The sequence below is a fragment of the Denticeps clupeoides genome, chromosome 4 (genome assembly GCF_900700375.1).
Source record: "Denticeps clupeoides chromosome 4, fDenClu1.1, whole genome shotgun sequence".
Taxonomy (NCBI): domain Eukaryota; kingdom Metazoa; phylum Chordata; class Actinopteri; order Clupeiformes; family Denticipitidae; genus Denticeps; species Denticeps clupeoides.
In genome coordinates this window covers 29,389,578-29,412,250 of record NC_041710.1, presented here as the reverse complement: position 1 = coordinate 29,412,250, position 22,673 = coordinate 29,389,578, and the positions used below count along the sequence as shown (strand labels likewise).

Sequence of the window (22,673 nt, the reverse complement as noted above, 5' to 3'; positions counted from 1 at the left end):
ACTAGCATTGGAGAATCCACATGTCAATTTTTTTCGCCTTTATGTCAGTTAATGAAACGAAAAACTGTTCAGCAAACTTCCTGAGAACCTTTACAAAGAGTCTTTGCTTGGTTTGTCACTGTTTTTAAAAAATTACATATCCATCTTTGTTCATGTGAAGTGATTGTCACTTGTGATACACAGCAGCATAGCACATGGTGCACACAGTGAAATTTGTCCTCTGCTTTTAACCCATCACCCTTGGTGAGCAGTGAGCAGCCATGACAGGCGCCCGGGGAGCAGTGTGTGGGGACGGTGCTTTGCTCAGTGGTACCTTGGCGGATCGGGATTCAAACCGGCAACTTTCTGATTACGGGGGCCACTTCCTTAACCGCTAGGCCACCACTGCCCCTTGATACGGCCCCTTCAAACTAAAATGAATATGCATGAAAAATTATACTGCATGTTTGTGCAAACTGCACACTTTGGAAGGTTATACTTTCTGTATTATTGCCTAATAAAATAGTTTGGAAAAGAAAACATGTTGTTTTCATCCCTTTATTGTTCACACATTTCACAAAGGTTCTGTTTAAAGGCTTAAATAAACTCATCCGCTGCCAGAGGCATTTCTATGATTTCTATGAATTATCCAGGGGTTGAAGTCAGGAATGTCTTACATAACTACAGTAATTTATGCTTTACATTTCAGAAGGCATTCTGTCAGCATTACACTATATACCTAGATTCCACTCCCAGACAAGGAAGAATATTACTGCTGACTGAGAACCATCTGCTGATTGATTGATGTCCTTCGCTTATTTGTTGACAGTAGAGAAACTCATCCGGCTCACAATCAGCCTGATTCTGCGAGCGAGGGCTCCGCTCTATCGATGCTGTACGGCGCGCTTGTAAGGGAGCTGGTTTCTCATGTATCCTCCCACGAGCTGTTCCACAAGCCCTGCTTGATGTCACAGCAGCTGGCAGAAAACGATGATGTGGAAGTCGGTACTTGTTTGAACTGCCAACACTCTGGAGCGAAGGGCACCGGCGATGAGGCTGGCCTTGGATCGGATTCGGTAGCAGGTGGCGAGTCTCAGGCTTCACGGACATCGACGTCGTGCATGCTACTGACTTATGTACTCGCTCTACCTCCTCTGTCTCCTGGCCAGACCTACAGTAACCGGGACCCTGCCGAGACATGACATTCGTTATTAGGCCCCTGTTTGCCTCAGTAAATATTGCTGTTGAATTGCTTGCTTGTGCCAGTGCCAGCTGACATAGTCTTATCTTTAAACAAAGTTGGAGCTGTTTGTGATGCCCATCAAGCAGGATGGGTCACTGTAGTTCAAGCGATCCCCGCTGTCCCGGTTCATTACGCTGCTCTTGGTGTAACTATTGGTCACTCGTCATAAAACGTATCTCAAATGCAAGCAAGTTTTTAGATTCTAGCGGCATCTCGCCTTGCGCTAAGTGCAGATTTGTCGATGTAGGAATGCACATGACACTGAGACAGGCTTAAAGGTTAAAGAGAAAAGACTGCACGTGGACTTTGAGCAGAAATGCTTTCATTATTGATGTTATCTCCTCTTCACAAATAAGGAGAACCATGAGGTAATTTTTATGAGAGTTTGGTGCAATGTGAAAGGTTATTTTCAGCCGAGTTAGCTGCATGAAACGACCATGTGTCCTTAAACTAGGCTGAATATAAACCACCGAAACAGAGCTACAGTACAGTAAGGTGCTACTTTTTAAATGATGACTAGAATGCACATCCTTTATAAGAAGAGACAGTTTTTTCTGATGAAAGAGAGGAATTAATATTCAACACTGTTTCAAAACAAGTCCGGTTTAGTGCGAATTTGGCTTTTCCTGGAAACCATATTTGAGTAGTGTGTTCAAACAAATAAAAAAAGCCATGTGCTCAGACATGACTGCATGTGAACGGTGTGGATAAAATGATTTACAGTCAACCGTGAACACGAAACCTCTCATTCCTCTATTTTATTTTTTATTTTTTTAACTCAGCATTTTAAGCATTATTTTTACCACATGTCATATTCACGGCCGGCCACCAGGGGGCGGTGTCCCGCAAGGATTCAAAAGGTGAACATGCAGCAATTTCCATCTGGATCCGTTTGCCACAATAATGAGAACAAGTCTTGACGTGTTGATGGCTTTGCATTATGCGCCCCCTAGTTGTGAAACTAAACACTGCGTTCATTTCCCCATCTGTACAAAAAACCAAACAACAAGCAGCATTTCACAGCTTTTTCATCTTTAAATGTAATGAGCGTGGCTTCTGGAACTCAGCGTCAAACACTCCAAATGAGTTTATGTAGCAGCAGATCTTGTGTCCTGTACAACTGTAAGGTATGTTTTTTTCCACCAGCTTGATCAGATTTGGATCTGGGGAAGTTGGGGCCCAGGTCAACACCTTGAACTCTTTGTCATGTTCCTCAAATCTATTTTTTTTTTTTAAATGCAAGTCTGGGTATATTACGCTGCTAAAAGAGGCTGCAGCCATTCAAGGGAATAGTGTTTCCAATAGGAGCTGTAGGCTCTCCGAATGGAAACAGTATACGTGTCAAAGTAGCATCCTCAGAAATCACGGGATGCAAGCATTCCCAGGAGAACATTGCCCTTGATGCATCCCATGATGCATCCTGCCGCCCTCTATTCCCCTGGTAATTCACACAGCCAAACATGTGTGCGTGCATGTGTGTGTGGTCATTCCAACCACAAAGGTGTGTCTGTATGAAGGCAGGCTGCATTCATACTGTTATCACCAGGAAGATTATAAAAATGCTGCCCAGTATCAGGCAGATTAAAAGCAACTCCAGCCTGAGTCCTTCTGAGCTCTTTACTTCCTGCTTGGCTAAAAAAAGTGACAATTTAGGTAATGCCTAATTTACTAAATCTTATCCAGATTGAGTAAAGCCATGATCACTTTCGGGATGATGAAAGGATTCCTTTTTCCAGACCGAATACGCCGTCGGTTTTACGTCGTCAGTTTAACAGATCACTTTAATAGAATGAATTTTCAGAAATCTTATTTGGGGGATAATGCATCAATGTTCGCCCAACCGGCACGGTTCACAGTCTCTCCATTCGCCATTAGTGAATCTAATATTAGGGATTATGGGAAAGACAGATGTCTGTAGATGATGACAAAGCTGAACTGAGAGCCGATGGCCTCCGGTCACAGGAGAGGTCAAAGTTGACATTCAGAAAGGATGATTTCTGATGTGAGGCTCTGAAATATACAGTATTTATACCACAGTACTTTTTAAAAAAACTGTACTTTTTAAAAAACTGGGTGTCATCATGCTTTAATATGATTTAAAAAAAAAAAAGACAGCACACTGTAATGGGTTACTGCATAAAATGCAGGTTTGCTTTTATTTCTCAAACACAATAAAAACTAAATAATAATTATTCACACTGTTGCCTGGATCATTTCTGCCCAAAAAATGAAGAAAAAAAATCCCTGGAACACTAACATAATTACTTAAAACACCTACAGTTATTGTTTCATAAATAGGCGCAAACAAGTACCATAGAAAGGGTTGATATAGACACAGTGTCGAGGAGCAGTAGATGAATCTGCCATATGTCAGGGTTACACAGCAACTCCCCAATCTGCCACACTTCTAATTAACACCATATAAGCATTTGACAAGTTCATACACATTTTTGGGATGACATTTAATAATCAGAAGTGATACAAAAAGAAGTATTTTGCGTAGTACAAAATAAACTTTTTCTTTTTTTTTAAATCGTTTACAACCTTGAGATATTCCATGCTACCTTTGGGTTGACTTCATCAGCCCAACTATTACAGTTGCTTTTCTGTTTTAGCACGTTCATCGGGGGAGGGTCTTAGACCACGAGAATATGAACATCTTCTGTCCCTTTTTAAAACCATCTCGGTGAACTGGCTCCTTCCGATTCAAAACCACATTGTAACTAGAGAGGGAAAAAAATGTTTTTTAAATTCTTATACTCTATGAGTAATAGTAACACATATTGTATTTACAACGTGGAACGGGGGCTACAAGCCCCTCACAAAAGTTCATTCATCCTGTGAACAGCCATTTCCGACGTTCAGGCAGTTCACAAGCTGAGATCTTCACAGAGAGAGACAGAGAGAGAAAGAGAGCATATTAAAAAGGAGGAAGAAAAGCAATATCCAGGGCAGGGAAACGGAGCAAAGTAAAATAAAAATCCGCTCCCTTATATGGCGTCTTGAATTGTGATTTATTATTGAGAAGCTTGCTGTTTTGGTTCAGTTTGCTGTCTACCAGTAGAAACCTCTGGTCACGGCTACACAGCTTAAGTGCTCAGAAACGGATGCCTTGACCTAGCCCTCCCACGTGGCAAAATTTCCTTCCTTATGAAACAAATCTTTTACAAACGGGTTTGCTGTCTAACAAAGTAAAAATAATAGTGATTCTTAGCATCGTACAGTATGCTATTATTATTTTTTACACCTTTTTAAAACACGGTCTTCATATTTTCTTGATATTAGTCATTTGTTATAAAACGTCATAATATTACAAGCTGAGCAAAAACAAAGGGAATAGAGATTTATTCTTATGTTCTCTGCAACAGAGAGAGAGAGAGTGTGTGAGAGAGAGAGAAACAGGTACTCTATCTACAGTACGCTTTCCTGTGTTGAATTAAGGCCAGAATGTTGAAGCCGGGGGGGGTGGGACAGTTCCTTCAGACTGAGTCCTGCGATCGCGGACGACTGCAGCTTGAAGGTGGCGATCAGGTGAGGTACAACGCTTTGTCTCTCTGCAAGCTGAAAAAATAGAGAAGAAGGACTGAAAATCATGTTTAATCACATAAATGAATCAACTGCTGTCATTTATCAGGGTTCATCAAATACAAACGCCTTTACTCGTTTCATTTGAACGGCCATTATTGGAGTAATCGTTGTAAAGTGGTCAAGGGAATCGGAACTCCCGAGCTGTCGTTAATTCTCCACTTGGTTCTTAATTTATACTGCAGACTGAACACAAGCACACAACATGCGCCCGACCTGGAAATACCAGGCTTCTACTGACCCACTGCAGTAGTCAGGGTTCCAGTCCAGGCCCTGAGCTGGAACGTTCCTGCAGCGGTAGTCCATGGATGGGGACAGGCCAGGGCCAGCGGAGGAAGTGCCGCTGATCATGCTCTGAAACTCTGTCTGAATGGAGAATCCCTGTTGTGTGAAAAGTGCAAATACGTGTTATATAGTTTGTTATATGAACTTTTCTTCTTACAAACTGAATGATTTTGAATAACTGAATTCAACAAGACATTTACAGCCAATCTGATTGCAGCACTACTTTATAATGTCCTGAGAATGTTAATCATATAATTATAATAATACATTTTATTTATAACGCACTTTATATTTTCAGCTAAAAAACTAAAAGTACTAAATCATAAAAGCAAAAGAAACTGGCATAAAAGTATTTGAAACAAAACCATTTAAGTGGCATATATTCAATGAAGGAGACATTTAGACAATAGTGTGTGTGTGTTGGGGGGTGGGTGAAGAAATGCATCCACCATCAGTAAAATTTTCCACCAGTTGATGGAGCAGCGTTGTCAGGGAACGATGCGTCTTCTAGACATTCAAATTATTCTGCTCATTTGCATAACTTTGATCAACCAGTTGTCATTATGGTGAGTCACAGTTTCCAGAAGTGCAGGTTGCTCTAAATATTACAGACAGCGAACGTATGCGAGCATGATCAGGAATTTTAAAGGAATGACTTTCCATAAACATGTGAAATCAGCAGGACTGATCGGGAATTCAGGAATTTTCCTGGCAGCGAGGAAACAGCAAGGACAACCTGCACAAGCAGCAACATCTGCGATAAATATTTTGAGTCCTGGTTTATAGCTTCTTTTGTAATAATGCAAGCGGCATGAAATGAATTCTGCCATAATGGGACACCTGAAGCATGGCCCAGGAAGAGCTGGAGGAGGGGTTCCAGCCAGAATGATGGAGGTCTGAGAGCTGCGCAGGCAGCTAAACCTCTTTGTTCTCACAGATACTCAACAGTCTGCTGCTACAGTACTCTTTTTTACAGAAGTAAAACAAGTACAAGAGTTTTCAGGATCCACGTGCATGCATACGACTGTTTGCAGCTATTTTTATATTCTGGCACTTTGTTCCTCCCCCCCAAAACCATGCTTTTATTTGTTTGTTTATTTATTTATTTATGTTTCAGACTAATCAAATTGTGTATTACCGATAATGGTGGTTTCATAAGTGCACATATGCCATAGCTAAATACATGGAGCTGTCACTATATAACTAAACACATCTGTCTATGTTCCATTGCCACACGCTTGGTATCCCACATTAAAATGAGTCTAAACTGCAAATCCTTCATTCAACTAATGAGGAATTCCTGTGTGTTTGTGTGCATATGCTGATGTGTGTGTGCCTGCTCATGTACTTGGGGGAGGGGCCTGAAGCAGATATTTTAATTTGAAGACCCCCCCCCCCCCCCCTCTCTATCTGTCCCTTAGCCCTTCAGAAAGACTGCATGTGAAAGGGAAGTTAATCTCGCTGGTACACAAGAGAATCTGCCTGAAAGAGCAAGACAGCAGGTGGCTTCGTTTTTTTCCCCCTCCAGAGATTCTACCTATTCATGAATTGTTCCTCAAATTCTTCTCCTTCATTCGATCACAAAGGCTCCATCTGCCCCTTTGTAACCCTGGCTCCCCCAACCCTATCACACCCCTCCCTCTATGGCACAGCTAAAAAGTTGAACTGCCGTGTTTTGTTTGCTCTCCACAAATATGCAAAAATGAACGAGGATTATTACTCCCCAGTGGATTTAAAACTCCCCCATAAAGAAGGGATATGTGGAGCGGGTTTAAGAACTCTCACTCTCTCAAATGGAGGGAGAAAAGCCAAGTTTAAGTATTCTTACTCCTCTCTAAAAGATTGACACAGGCATACAAGGAGCCCTGTGGTAATCTAAAATTGGACTTCAGACAAATTCATATTATAATCTGCATGGAAATTAGTCCTCTCTCTCTCTCCTCTCTCTCTCTCTCTTCCTCTCTCTCTCACACACATACACAGTGATGATCATCCACAGCAACAGTTCATTTGCCTGCTGAGGGGCGATAAAAAAGAAGCACATGAAATTCAAGTAGTTGCTCTTTTAAATATGTTTCCCAGAATTCCCAGCGTGCAGAGGAAGAGAAACTTACAACAAAGGGGCCTTTCATATTCAAATGGGGATGGTTAACTTTTTTTAAAATAATTTCATAGTAACTATTTCTTTTGGAAAATATCTGTTTCGCTGCTGGTGATTAATAGAACCGACACATCACAACAACACGCACAAAGAATGGATCTGAGAGACAAAATGAACGGAACATAGACAAAAAATACAAAAACATATTGTGGCAAAACTGACCCCATTTATACTGCAACACAATATACTAACACACTCCAATAAACTGCGAGACAAGGAGCAGAAAACAGACTCTATTCACACTGAAACACATAATGAAACCCATTTTAAGACATTTTATGTCTTGATTATGAAGATTTTATACACAGTAAAAGTCCATTCATTCATTGTGTTTAGAATAATTTGTGATCCAGTAAAGGTTCCTCAAGTAAATTTTAACATGTTTTGAGAAAAGAATGAACCACTTTGCTCACTGTAATGCGTGGGGTTTGTAGTTGTAGTTATCTGTTGTAGGTGTGTAATTGTTTCTGTCAGAAACGCGACCTTAAACGATTTATTTCATAATCAAGAGTTTAAAATGGGATGAGCCCAATGATTGACAGCTCTCACGCATGCTACTTCCTCATTCTGTTATGTCAATGCATCACACATGCGGTCATCATTAAAGATCATGTTGCTTCCTTGTTTTATCTATTTAGTTATGCAAATTCCTTTGGCTTTTGACATTCCGACTCCTCTGTGGCCGGTCGAAGATGGTGTATTTACACCTGATATCGTGTCAGGCAACTTGCAGGACTGACGCGTTTTTTACGGGAGAGAAGCTGGCTTTGTCTTTGCGTTTTGTGTGTGTTGTTAAACCGGTTCCTACTGCGATATGTCCTTATCCCTTGAAGTCAAATTAGGGATGCTTTCCCCCCCTCCTGGCTATACACTTTACCAGGGAACTAATTTCATTTCCCTTCCACCCAGGCTGAAAAACAGTTTTCATCAGATAGCTCTGGCTTTTCTGGCTTCCCCACTGATGTATTCATCAATCTCAATGTGTTTTTCCCCTGCAACCTTAAATCACATCCAAATCCTAATGCATCTGTTTATTACAGAGAGAAAATTGAAAATCTGTTTCTTTTTTCCCAGCACGGACATAAAACAAACTGGCAAATATTAATGGTTTCTCTCCTGACCTCATTCGCCAGTGCAAGAGATAGGATGAAGGGCCCGGAAATGATGAAAAATGAAATGGCTGCAGTACTTGCCACATAAGCTTCATCCCCCACTCGACATTCATATGCACATGTGTGTGTGCGCGCGCGTGTGTGTGTGTGCGCACATGTTTGTGAAAGAACCATATGGTAATTGAAGAGGAAGAAATGGAATTTTAAGCTGTGTGTTTGTATGGGCGCCTGTGTTTTGGCATCGTGTTTACCTGCGCCAGCGGGTGGCCGCTGATCTGCTGTGGCTGCTGCAGGCTGAGGTGCTGCTGTAACGGGGGGCTGATCTGGAGTGGAGGGGGTGACGCAGCCACCATCCCCACTCCCCCTGGCATCGGTGGACTGGGCCGCGGGGCCACCCCTCGTGACAGCCCCCCCTGCATGCCGGGAGGCAGATGTGGAGCAAGGCCTGGCTGCTGGTGGTGGTATGGGTGACCCATGTAGAGGCCTGAGTGGGACTGGGCAGGCCCGGGGAACACTGGCGGCTTGGGTCCCACCATGTGAGAGGCCTGGGACATCTTCATGTCCACGGGATCGTTATAGCTCTGTCGTGGCGGGCAGAAAGAAGAAAGAATGTCATCCTGACTGGGACAAATACACACCGCCCTTGACAAAGGTCACTGTGCAAACAGCGTCACTTACCTGAGAAACCAGACTTGCTCTATAGGCTGCCAGCTGCTTCAGATACTCTTTCTTAGCAGTCTCCGTTTTCTTCTTATACACCTTCCAAATAAGCAATTACAGTCAAAAATGAAAAAAGTCATTCATCAGACAAACAGCAGAGGGATGGACAAAGATGAATCCAGACAATGGTGCACCTAACAACCGTTAGCCTCACCCTGCAAGTAGGATTTAGACACGACCAGTCTAAAGTTCGCACACACATGTTCTATGGCGACTGTGGAGGCTATTTTGAAGAAACGAATACAGGAAACGTTTTTTTCTTTCCTCGCCTGTCACATCATCATAACCACCTCCATGAGACGATCGGTGACATGAGAAAAGCAGCCAACATAGAAACTGTGTCAGGACTGTTGGAAAAGCTATCCTCATTCTGTAACTTACGCTGGCTTATGGAGTAAAGCCAAGAGTGTCAAATACTATCATCACAGCAAAAGTTCACTGCTTTGAAGAGCCTAAGAAATATGTAACAATAACCTCCTGTGTGTTATTTCATGGTTTTGTGCCTTCAGTTCTCTTCTAGGATCCTGATAAATAGTGGGTAGATTTATGGGCCTTTCCCATCCTCTAAAATTGGATGGTCGTATAGTTAAGGTGTTACATGGGTGCCTTTGTAGGAATTTGATGATTATTTGTGAATATATGTGTGTTCATACCTGTTTTTGCTCCTCTCCCAGACCATCCCACATAGAGGCCACAATCTTTGACACCTCTCCGAAAGTGGCATTGGGGTTCTGCCCTTTGATGGCGGCTTGTGTGTCCCTGAAAAAGAGGGCGTAGGCTGACACCGGCTTCTGTGGCTCATTGGGGTCTTTCTTCTTCTTCTTCTTGGGGGTCTTGGGCTTCTTGGCCATATCTGAGGCAGGTCTCTTCTCTGATCCATTCATCTGGAGAAGGGGAAAATGTGTTTTTTTTACAATTGTAATTTGAACGGAAAGGTACACTGAACCACGTGCGAATCTACGGACCTTAAGAGAATCTTCTCCATCGTCCTCATGCACAGAACTAGATGGGGACGGGGTGGCCGACTTGCTCTCTGGTGGCGATGGGGAGCCGTGTGTGCCACCAAGCCCCAGCTGGCTGTTTACTTGTGATGGGTTGATGGTGGCGTGCTGACCTTGGGGGACCATCCCAGACTGGCCCCGGGGTCTTAAGGCCTCCATTGGGAGGTGACTGTATCGTGAATCAGAATTGACCATTTGCTGCATCTGTATGAGAGAACACAGTAAAACTCGTTATTTTAGGCTCTGTCACGGTGGACATTATTTACAGATTTAAACAAGATAGGAGTGTTTACTACGGTATCTTGGAGAGGAGGAAGACCCCAGTAATTACTTCTGGTGCAGGGATGGCGCAGCTTCGCAAACAGGGGGGTTTATTACATAAAACAGGTACACGCGTCATAGCAAGACTCACAGATTTAAGACCCGACGGGGAAGCGATACAAGAGGCGACATTTAAACACTCACAACAGCTGCACACTATCGGGTTAACAATGAACAAAACGAAGCTCAGAATCGCGGATACGGAGCGCCCCCTCGGAGCGCCCCCTCGGAGCGTCCATGACAACTATATTTAACTGGGGGTCCCTTCCTCATTTCAACCTGCCTCCATCGAGACGTCACACGAGAAAAGCTGAAGACATCGGATAATTATTTCACTACAGCATCTGCTTAACATACATGAATAAGAATTTCAAAGTAAAATTCAAAAACATATCATCTGTGAAAAGTTCTGCCACATTCCGTTTCCTCGCTGCTCCTCCTTTTTTTTTGTTGCTTGCAATAACAGTTCTTCACGATGTCACGATTAGAGGACATCACGGCCATGATCTCTGTCCTCTCTGGACCACGTCCTCTACCAAACTCACAGACTTATTATCTCTGCTGTTACTGAATCAAACAAATACTCCCCATGCTCTACTATTTACAAAAATATCCCCATAAAGTATTTAGTAAAGAAATGTGTTGAATTTGCAGCATTTTCATAGTGCGCTATAGTTGAGATCGCAGATCGCATGTATTATGTTTGTCAGCACTAGCGCACGTCTGTTGGATGTAACAGACAGAAGTGGTGTCCCCGTCCTCCCTCACAAAGCCTTGTCACCTGAGTCCACTTGGACCAAAAGGTGCCATGAAACATTCCCCACACCCCTTATTGTGCTTAGTACAAAGCGCCCATCTACACCAATCAGCCGCAACATTAAAACCACATTCCGAATATTGTGTAGGTAACGCTCGTGCCACCAAAACACAAGACCTCTGGAGGTGTCGTGTAGTATCTGGTATCAAGATATCAGCAGTAGATCTTTTAAGTGCTGTATGTTGTAAGGAGGAGCCTCTATGGATCAGACTTTCTATGCAGAACACAAATCGTATTGAGATGCGGTGAGTTTGGAGGCAAAGTCATGCTACCAATACTGATAGGAATGACACTAATTCAGAGCCCAAGGTTCACAGTGCTGTAATGAACCAGACAGGCTAGATGTATCTTGCCATTTATCTCATATCTATGTGCCTGAAACAAGTCCAGTTAAACAGCTCATTGATAGCAATGACTGTAGGCAGAAAGGCTTGACATTCTAAAACGTCTAAAACGAGGACCGTTATAAAGCAGGATTTTTTTCATCGGATTTGTATTTGTCGGCTAACCTTTTATTACGGTCTTATTAAAGAGAAGTGGAGCGTGCGCCGGGGATGCTGACGACTGCTGCACCACAAAACACAGGCAGTTTACTAGTGTCCGTTCCCTGCTTGAGTCTTTTGTGGTTGCATTATTTTCACCAGAGCACAGCTCATGGCTGAGAGGGAAAAAATGCTCTAAACCCACGTATGTCTCAGTAAAGGTCAGCTCTTGCCTTTTACCATGAAACGGAACCAAACAAAGGGGTGAGAAATAGGGCCCACTCTTTCTTAGTAACTGATATATTAAAAACGACAGTGAAAATAATTGAAAAACTTACAGGTATGTGTTTAACGTGCAGGAACATGAAAAAATAAAAATCTGCCATTTAAAAAAAAAAGTCTTGTTTGTATAAAACAATTTTGCAAAGGTCTGTTTCTGAGAGGTCAAGATAGTATTCATCATGGCTTCTCCCCATTAATCTCTAGTAATGGCAGGACAAAAGGCACCACTTGGATGAATAGAGGTCACATGACAAGGTCACGGACAAAAGGTTCCTAGAGGTTGCCTGTTCTACCCTTCAGTTAAGTAGGAAATAAATGGACTCTGCCATTCTACTCGTTTTTGTGCATCACTTATTCATCTGATTCCAATTTACTATGTAATACACAAACACCTGTAGTAATGGTTATAAAATTGAATTATCTGTACATTTGGGATGGGTTACAGAGTAGAAAATGGGGGAAATGCAGAATGTTAAAATGAGAAAGTACATAATGAGTACTTTACAATAGCAGTCACTTCAGTACTACTTTGGAGCCCTTATGTTTCCATTAAAAAAGATGGGACTAGAGCAGAACCAGTGAGTTGCCAGTGTAATAAAACTGCATCACACTAATAAGGGCCCTTTACTATCATTAAAAATGACAAACTGAGCTAAAGTGTATGTTCTTTTGTAGCACATCTATCAATCTATCTATCTATTATATATATATATATACACACACACACACACACACACACACACACACACACACACACACGCACGCACACACACACACACGCACACACTACCATTCAAAAGTTTAGACGCATCTAGTCTGTGGTGATTATTGAGACTAAGATGGAGGCCATTTTAAAGTATCCAATGCAAGAATCATTGGATTTTTTGTATTTTTGTAGCAGGAGGATGCAAAGTATGTTTGATGAATCTGTTTTTTTCAGAGGCGCCTTTTTTAACCTTCATGACTTCACTATTGTCATCCTCATGACATTTATCTTTTTGGTCTGCTTTAGGGTTTTAGGGTTTAGACATCTGTGCTTTCCCGTGGTCATGTGTTGTGCTTCCTGTGATACAAACAGAAATTTACTGCAGCTCTTATCTATTGGATTTTTTTTTAAATAAGAAGAGATGTCTGTCAATTACCATTTTGTTAGTTAAGGCGCTGATGTATGCGGTTTCACAGATCTTTGAACTGATAATTGACAAGCTGTCGGCCCTTTTTCATTTACTTCCCTTTCTTGCTCTGTAACTGTCAATTCAGTTTAGGTCTGCACATTTTACTCAGATCGTGTTGAGATTACATCTGTGATTTCTGGAGCGTTTCCAATAAAATGACAAGAATTAAAGTGTTAGAATGCACTGCGTGGCAATCACTCTGAACACACTTTCCCTTGATTCTTTCCATCTTGAGAACTACAAGCTTCAAGCAAACATTTCACTTTCTTTAAAATGCTGCACATGTTTTAAAAGACAATAACAAAAGACAGCCTGATGCTTTTTTTTATGTAACACCTCTTTAAGTGAGGTGCATTTAACTCAACCATTTCTGCTGGCACAACAATGACCACCAGACTTATAAAATGAATACAAAATGCAAGAGACATGTAAATGCACTCTGTTCCACCAAAGAAGGCAGCTCCAACAGGCTAATACCGAGAGAAAATTAATTCCATCAGCCAGCTCTTTCATTCTCCACTGCAGCTACAAGCTCTCTGTCCCGTTGCCTGGCAACCATAATTCATAGCCGCTCTAAATGGATGTTCTCCAAGCACTGAGAACATTAAGGTGAAAAGAACAAATGCCTTTGTGAATCTTGAAATCTTTCAGTGTGTATGTCCTTCTGCATCTTTAAAAAGAGCAAGATCTGTTCATTTAATGTTTAATGAAAGAAGAAAAAAGTTATCTGACATAAACCATGGAAGCACAAAGGCCAGGTAGACCAGGTAGTAAACATATATATATGTAAAAAAAATCTACATTGAAAGGAGAAATTCATTTAACGTCAGGACAAATTCTTTTCACCGATAAGATTGGATTTGTTTGTGGTTCTGCATTTATATTATATTATATTTATATCTGTGGCTAAAATGAGGCAAAGGCCATTAACAAAATGTAATACTCAGGAAATTCAAGTGTACACAGATCATGTGATGAAGTCAATAACATGCAAAATTCTGAGGTGTCTGGAAAACAATAGCAGAGCGATGGGGATCAGAGCTCTTTCACACTGACTCATTGGGGAGAGGTGTAAAGTTCGGGCAGATATGTCTAACCGCAGTTAGTCAGAGCCCGGTTTCGAACTCAGGCAATGTGTCATGTAATCAAATTGTGAGGTTTCCTTAAGACAACCAAAATTCTGCCTCTGGGTTTCGTTTCTACACTGCCTAATAATCAAGGCCATTTCTTAGGTAACGAAAAACAGAACATGTCCGAGGATGGCCATGTGACCCAGCCAATAGATTCCCAGCTATTTCTGTTTTCCGCAACCTCTCAAATTTTCCATCAAAATGACTAACCCCAGCCAAGGCCATGCTTTCCGAAATGGTCATAGTTCATAAAATCTCTAATGTGAGTTGTCAAGAGATTTTCATAAAAATGTATTCTGCATTCACAATTTAATCCACGCTTTAGAGCACTGACAGACAGATATTTACTTATTTATGAATTTCAGCACATTACACTCACGCACTTTCCCTAACCACACAGTCCTACTCAGTCACTGCTTCCAAATTGTTGACAATTTGAACAAATGTAAGCCATATTTGAATTGTAATTGTAATGCTAGTAGAGATGCACCGATATATAAGCTTTACATTGTCAATCTCGTCCAATCAAAATGGCCACTTTTTAAAACAGATATTTGACCTCCCCTCTGCCAGCCCCTGCATTGATAATTACTACTCACAATGCCTAATCGGCATCTCAATTAATGTTTGTACTTATGAATGCTTAATTATTTGTACATTTGTTAGATTTGTTTGAATTCATCCATACAGTTTTCTAACATACCTGGAGCAAACCCCACCAACAAAATACAATGCACATCAGTATTTGCATTGGCAACATCATTATTTTAAACTTATTTTATTTTAAATTATTAATATCTGCCCTAATTAATAGTATAGTAAAAAAATTATGAAGGATGGAAGCTGTGGACTCCACAGGGTTAAGAACTTGAATGTCTACAGATTCATTGTTATCTGAAAACCTGCCCTGGTCTACATAAGATCCAAGACCAGACATGTTCTAATGAGTAATCATGATACTGAAGTTATTCGGCCATTTATCTGTTGACTTGAGGTTTTAGAGTAGTTTAGGGACTGACGCAAAGGACGACTCTATCTGGCTAAAACGGGGTTGCCAAACGCAGGCGCCCACCTCCACAAGCTGCATCACAGAGCTGGCCACAGAGTTGCATAACATTCACAGTATGGAGGGGTCCTGGATTCTAATTAGCAGATGTGGGACAGAAACGTTGATGGCTGGTGTTTTGACATTGTCAGCGTCTCCCATTTATTCATCTGCTACTCTTTTGCTGCAATGAATGGTGGTCACTTGTGAATGAATGCCTTGCATGGAGGTGATCCTGTAGCAAAATCTGCAGTCGTCTAGTTTGGATTAGAAGGTCGGGGAGTCCCAGGCAAAGGTTTTGTGTGAGGTGTCACAGTGTTAATGCCTACATAATACCATAAAAACCCTCTGCCAAATAAAAATACCAGAAAAACCTGCTTTGAGTACAAGGGTGCAAACCAGGTTTACTCATCAATTACTATTAATTACGCAGATAAGTTCAGCATTTACCCTGGAACACAAACGTGGGGCGCATGTGCAGGTGGCAGCTAGTCAGCGATCTGGACTCACCACAGACAGCGAGTTGGTGAGGAGACTCCCATCTTGGCTGAGCATGCTGGGCACAGTGATGCCGGGCAGGTCCATGCCCTGCAGGTGAAAGGGGTGCAGTCCACTCTGAGAGCCTGGGGGAGGGCACAGGGGGTGGTACACTCCGGACTCGGGCTCGGCCAGGTGAGGCAACATGTGTTCAGGGAGGGTTGGGGGTGTGATGGGAGGGATGTTGAAGTCTTCGTCACCAAGACTGGGCACTGGGTAGGACTGGTGTTCACAAAAGAAAAGACAGAGCAGGTTATGGCAAAATCATAATACTGAAAATGATTCCAATAAAAATATCTGAGATGTTTCGAGATGTTTGTCCTGTGGTTATGGTGCAGAATGAATGACAGTACAACCACAGTTTCCAACAAAAAACAGTAATACCCGAAATTCTCCACACACACATCACAACCGAATACACTGTTTTCCATTTCCAACGCATTCCACCAGTCATTAAAATATCAAAATAGAACATTTTCTTAAATTCTACGTATTTCACATTTGTCAACTCATTGTCACAATAAAAAATGTGTTACAGATATAGTGTTTTATTTTATTGTTAAAATGGTGCTGAAATATATTCTCATAAATTAACCAAAAAGAGTTCTTTAAAAAAAACAATGTGTATGTAAATCTATGTATATGTATGTAAATATGTATGTATATATAGTGGGTGTGTGTGTATGTGTGTGTGAGCATGCTCTTCTTTGACCATGGATAAAGTCAGAGTTGAGAATGATGAATAATATATGAACCCAATAAGAAGATGGAAAAAAGAAAACATGCAATTCATTCATTTTTTTACACTATTAAATATCATAAAAGGAGCTACAAGAAAAAAGTCAACATGCTTATCTACTGAGAGTTTTATATGAATATAAATGTTTCAATTTTGAAGGGATATTTAAGGGGATGGCACTGAATTAGTCAGAGCTTTGAAGGTCTCAGAATCAATCACATTTCACATATAACAAAGCGTTTGAATATTTTAAGTAATATATATTTTTTTATTTTTATACAAAAAAAAACAAGACCTGTCAGGGAGCCAAATGCAGGCAATTAGGTATGAAAACCGCTTCCAAATGCAAACAGAAAATAAGTCCAACTGTTACTTTTTAAGGACTGCAATAATTGGTTTAATGAGCTTCCTACTTCTTTTTCTGAAAGCCAATAGATGGGGCTGATTTGCATATCTGATTGTGCTTCCCTCACAGATGTCTGCATTTGTTTGTTGGAGATATGTTGGCATGAGGCGTACAGTAAGGTCCTTGGAGAAGGCGTACTCGTTCTCTGCCAAAAAAGAAAGACACACTGGGAGCTATTTGCGGAAGGTTAAATTAAGCTGATATGGCTGCTGGTATTTCAAAGGCTGCATTTCGTTTTGTTGTAAATTACTGTAAATTACACAACTGAATGTTTTTTAGCAGTATTGCAGAAGACTCAACGTAAGGATATGTCCTAATAAACAGAAAGTACAGAAAAGACGGCGATGCCACAAAAAGAGAGACACTTTAAAAGTTGCATACCTGACTTCAGCATTTAGAACAAGATCTGGCGAAAAAGCTCTAAAGCCATAGCTACAATGAACTTTCAAGAAAAGTCATCGTTAAGGCAATTCCCCTGTAAATTCCCTTCCCCCGACCCTTATTTTGAAAAGCTTTCCGCTTATTTGACCGGGAATAACTGTAATCTCCACGCTCCCTGCTGAATTTGAGATACTGCTGCTGGTAGCGCCACGCTTTTTTTCGTTTAGCCCGCGTTTCCACCCTGTTATCTGGACAAAACTGCATATGGCATCTTTTGACCACAAGATCTCGCTGGGTATGGTAACACCTATGCCTGACAATCGCATACGGTGTCCAAAATGCCCTAGATGTTCAATAATGTCGGCTTAATAACGGGCCGAACTTCCAAATTCCCCCGTTTTACAGCTGCAGTTAACGTTTCGCTCTTCATTTGATCATTTTAAGAAGTGATGGCTTCAGGCGGTTCTCTGGGTATCAGCACATGATAATAATGCTACTCTGAGAAGATGCGGAGCAGAATACAGACTTTTCTGACATCCGATGTTGTTACAACTCTGTATTGGCGGCCAAAAATTGGCAGTCAAACGGCTTGATTAATATAAGGCAGAACGGCGCCGCAGCTCCTCCTTCCTTTTTAATAACGACCTCCGCTGATTCCAAACAGGAGAATCCGAGACACACTGTGCGAGTCTCAGTCATTTGGCCATGTCTGATGTGATGTCCGGAATGGACAACAAATCATGCAGAAGGATGATTGCCTGTCACACGGCACAAGGGTAGCAGTGGTGCCGAGAGATGAATGGCTAATGAGACAGAGGCGTGTTTAAATCTATTGTCAATTACCGCTGACAGCCATGATGGCGCCACAACCCTCATCTGCAGCAGGCGAAGACGGGGGAAACGGCCCTTTATTTAAACGACGAGACTCTGAACGTGCCAACAAAGATGCAAAGATTAAAAAAGATTTTTAGGACAGGTAACACGTCTTTCCTATTACAAAATTAGAAGGACTTACCCTGTCCTCACCCACACATTATTACACTGTATATATACTCTGTGTGAGTGTGTGTCTAATATATGAGAATAATTCTGTATATGTGACTGGTTGGTTCTCTCGAACTGTTTTAAAAATTTCAAATAATGAAGACGCCATGTTAAAGGCAGGATTTATTACGCTGTTTTCTCAGGCGGAATTTCACTTTCACTATATAGACCACATCTTGTGTTCAACGAGACCAATTCGGGTTGTAATGAATACCTTGGGGATCAGGAAGGTAAAATTCTTTCCCTGGACCCGGGCTCGTGGTTGCTAAAGCAACCTTATGGATAAATGGGAGGTCTGTAGACATGTCAGCTTGGACTTCAGCCATTTCAGTAAGCTGGGAAATCCACCTCAGCCGTGTGTTACGTTGTTTTCGGTGTGAGTGCATGTTTTAGCACAATGCTGCAGTCCTCCCCTGCGCCGTGGTGAAATAAACCTGATGGTTCAATCCAGTCACTCTCTACAGTAAACCACATCCTGCCAGATAACATCATGTTAAAACACTACAGGCCCCGTCTTCTTTCATTTTCTCTCATTTACTGCATTTCACATTCAAATATTAAATAAATTGCACATTTGCATTGAGTTGATCAAACACCAGGTTTTTAATGAAGCACTGTAATGAGTATTGTCAGCAGCTGACCCTGATGCTAAGTAAAGAAGGTCAAAGCAGTGGCAAAAGCTTGCATTAACCTATAGTCCGATCTGGCCACCCCCCTCTCACACTCGGCCTCACTGGTTATCGATGCATATTAGAAAAAGTGTTTTGCTGGACGGATTTATTAACGCAATCTCATGTGGATTTTCTATTAATCTAAATGTGAAAACAATAAAAAAAAGATTTATGCGGTATGGGAAGAACTTCCCAGCACATCCCCTGTATCAGGCCCTGCTAGCACTTCTCACTGCAGTGTGAAAACAAATGTGGTTTCACCAGTTCAGTCTGCATTCTGCGCGCCACCATTTTGTCTCCACAAACACACTTTTTATGAAATGGAAATCCTTTTTTTTTTGCACTTCTTTCAATGGAGCACATCATCCAATTCAATCGGCACTCACTTTATCACTCTTTTTTTGAATATTTATCAATGGCATTTTATATAACTATATAATTACTGGTATCCCTGGTATAAAGATAACAGAAGCAAAATGATCACGAGTAAAACAAATCTCTCCTCAACCCAATGGCAGGTTCAGACACACATCCAATTAATCATTATTAACCTGCATAATACTGGATAATAAAGCAGAGCTGTCTATGGTACTGGTTTCTATAATATTAAATGTTGGATTTATATTTACAGGTTATATAAAAACAAACAAAAAAGAAAATATATTTTACTCAACTTTAGCAGACAATTAACTTACTGAGCAATACTCAAATATGCAGAGTAAAAATAAAGCTTCTGCTAATCTGCATATCCACCACTTGTTATTTTACATTCTTGTTAAATGTCAGGACCCCGCAGGACTAATATTGCCAGTATCATGATAACCATTGATAGTAATGATGATTTTCCAAACCATCTCTTCCCTCTGCTATCTGTCTGTTTAGTATAGATCTATAGCAAAGTAAGATGCAACCCAATGTGCAACTAGAAAGACCCGTATTCTATTGTATTCTATTGTATTGGCGTATGCAATCAGATAATCTGCATATTTTATTAGATAATATAATATATAATATATATATATATTTAGAAACAATATTTTTGTGAACACTAAACAAATATATGTAGACTTGAAGATTTTGACATGTAATTTAACAGCAACCTGAAGTTTATGCCTTTGTTGCCTGATAATGTGTCTCATTTAAAGCATTCATCAGATGCCCTTATCCAAAGCACCTTACAGTCAGTAGTTACAGGGACAGTCCTCCTTGAGACATTCAGGGTTAAGTGTCTTGCTCAGGGACAGTAAGTGGGGTTTGAACCTGTGGCTTTGTGGTCTTTAAGTTGAGTATGTTGCCCCCTAGGCTACTACCACTATAAAACAGGCAATAGAATTGAGAGTCTGTTACCAGTATGCTACATTTTTATGCTACATTTAGTATTTCTAATGTTTTCTTGCATTACAAATGTGGGTAGCCCCACCCTTCTTGCTTATTGTGTATATCAAGAGCAAGGAAGAAACAGTAACCATTGTAAAAAATTTAATAATGTAATAATATGTGCATAACACATATTATTACAAACAGAACGGACTTTTGTAGCTGCCTAATGACTCTGGCACTGTACCATGAAGAGAAAACATTTCCACAGACAGTGGCTGGCTGAGGGTTAACATTTTCAGGCGTCTCAGCTTCCGTAACAACTTGTTAAGGTTTTCGTTTTGCTGTGCACTACAGGGAAAGTTGTTTACCCAGGGCAAACGATGGCCGTCGGCGTGAGAAGATGTCTCTCTTTTCCACGGGTTGCCAGTCTGCTTGGTGCTCTGTTGAGTCTGGCTGGGACTGTTGGGTATGCGGAACTGCAGAATAAGAAAAGGAACAGGCCACATCCTCAGTAAATCAATAGTAGCTGACACAACAGTTTACGTCTTGATCAAAATATCTTATGTTGTACATGTGTTTATAATGCACAGGTTTCGGAGGGGGGGACAGAGAATAATATAAAATCAAATCACTTCACAGAAACGGGACTGAAATGGGAATGGAACTTTCTAATATTGCTGATTTACTCCAGTTTTAGATCGTTGTCATCTTTCATTGTGTCTCTCTTGAGTTGTAGATCCCAGACATGTTCCCTGCGATCGCCTGTCCAGGCCCTGAGTCAGCAAAGTAGCCCCTCCTCATCATCTTCCCTCCGCCATTGTTCATAGTGCTGCTGCTGGCATGCAGTGTGTGTGATTTTGAATTTTGTCTCATTATTTCCCATTTTGCCAACAGTGATAGAAGGTGCTTTTTGAGTCCCAATGATGTATTTCAAGAAGACAGTTTTATAACAGGGTTCCCAAATCATACTCATGTTTATAATGCTTATGTGTGGTAAACCACACAAACACTAAGTGATTTTAGGAGTGAACATGTTAATGATAGGGTGGTAGTAGCCTAGTGGGTAACACACTCGCCTATGAACCAGAAGACCCGGGTTCGAATCCCACTTACTGCCATTGTGTCCCTGAGCAAGACACTTAACCCTAAGTTGCTCCAGGGAGACTGTCCCTGTAACTACTGATTGTAAGTCGCTCTGGATAAGGCCATCGGATAAATGCTGTAAATGTAATGATATACTAAACCGTACATGCATATGTATATTACAAAACCACAGAAAAACAGGATGAAGCACTGCACAATAAGAGCAGGGTTGCCAGATTCATGACTGTTAATGACAGAAGGGCACACAAAAATCACTGAAACTGAGAATAATTATCAATACATTTAATTGTGGTGACTTACTGTGGTTTTCTTAAATGAGAAATTTGTTCCTCAACACCTAACATATTGAAAAATCAGCTTCAGCACCAGTGGAGAGCACAAGAGTTTAAAGGCTCATCCAATATTCGCTTTCGAAAGTCCAACATTAAAGCAGAATTGTGCTGGATAAACACGATTCAGTATTGAATTTCAAGCCTTGGTTCATCTTCAACAGGTTGCTTATTAACGTGATTGTCTGTACATGCACATGCCACTTGTTCTAAACGTATCCCAGCAGTCACAGCAGTAAGCTTAGAGTCAGCGCATTGTGCAAACTGCTTTTTGCGAGTGGAACTGCTTTTGTTTGTTTTTTTGCAGCCCATTTTGTCTGTTTTTTTTTTTAATGAAAGACTAAATGGAAGAAATTAAAGCTGCTGACAACGTGCATTAAAGCGTCATTTCATTAAGCCAACACAAAGCTTAACCGCTTTGTTTACACGTTATAATAGCCTCTGATTATGGTGGCGACTGATAGCAGCACTAATTTGCAATGCGCCGGCTTAAATTTGTTTAATTACGACTTGAAACAAAAGGAGTGAGCAGTAATTAACCCACCTGGTTGGCTGGCACAAAGTCCTGGCTCGGTTCTGGCATGCTCATGAACATGTTTTCACTGTCAAACTGCGGAAAGAAGACAACAACAGTCAAAAGGCGCTCGTTTTACATAGGGAAATGGCGGCGAGGGAGGCGGCCCTTTCTGACACATTTTCAGTGGCGTGACTTGCTGATCATGATGAAGAAGTGGCTCACATTTGTTCACTGGTCGGCCATCTTTTTCAGCGGGAAAGCCTGCAAGCAGTCAGTTGATACCTCTG

General features: G+C 41.2%; 1 protein-coding gene across 1 annotated transcript; it reads right to left on the bottom strand.

The window, feature by feature from the left end:
- Positions 1 to 3,347: 3,347 nt before the first annotated feature.
- Positions 3,348 to 22,562, bottom strand: LOC114788500 (thymocyte selection-associated high mobility group box protein TOX-like). Its single transcript, XM_028977140.1, has 9 exons — positions 22,414 to 22,562; positions 20,805 to 20,912; positions 15,849 to 16,097; positions 10,051 to 10,290; positions 9,739 to 9,969; positions 9,044 to 9,124; positions 8,617 to 8,946; positions 5,049 to 5,188; positions 3,348 to 4,783 (listed from the first exon to the last, which is right to left on the bottom strand). Exons 1-9 carry the CDS (start codon positions 22,462 to 22,464, stop codon positions 4,750 to 4,752), a joined length of 1,464 nt encoding a protein of 487 aa, XP_028832973.1. The 5' UTR covers positions 22,465 to 22,562; the 3' UTR covers positions 3,348 to 4,749.
- Between the last annotated feature and the right edge of the window lie 111 nt (positions 22,563 to 22,673).

Coding starts and splice junctions, on each gene's coding strand:
- LOC114788500 (XM_028977140.1), bottom strand. CDS start 22,464: ATGTTCATGAGCATGCCAGAACCGAGCCAGGACTTTGTGCCAGCCAAC. Junction 20,913..22,413: donor ACTTTGTGCCAGCCAACCAG/GTGGGTTAATTA, acceptor CTTATTCTGCAG/TTCCGCATACCCAACAGTCC. Junction 9,970..10,050: donor ATGGAGAAGATTCTCTTAAG/GTCCGTAGATTC, acceptor CCCCTTCTCCAG/ATGAATGGATCAGAGAAGAG.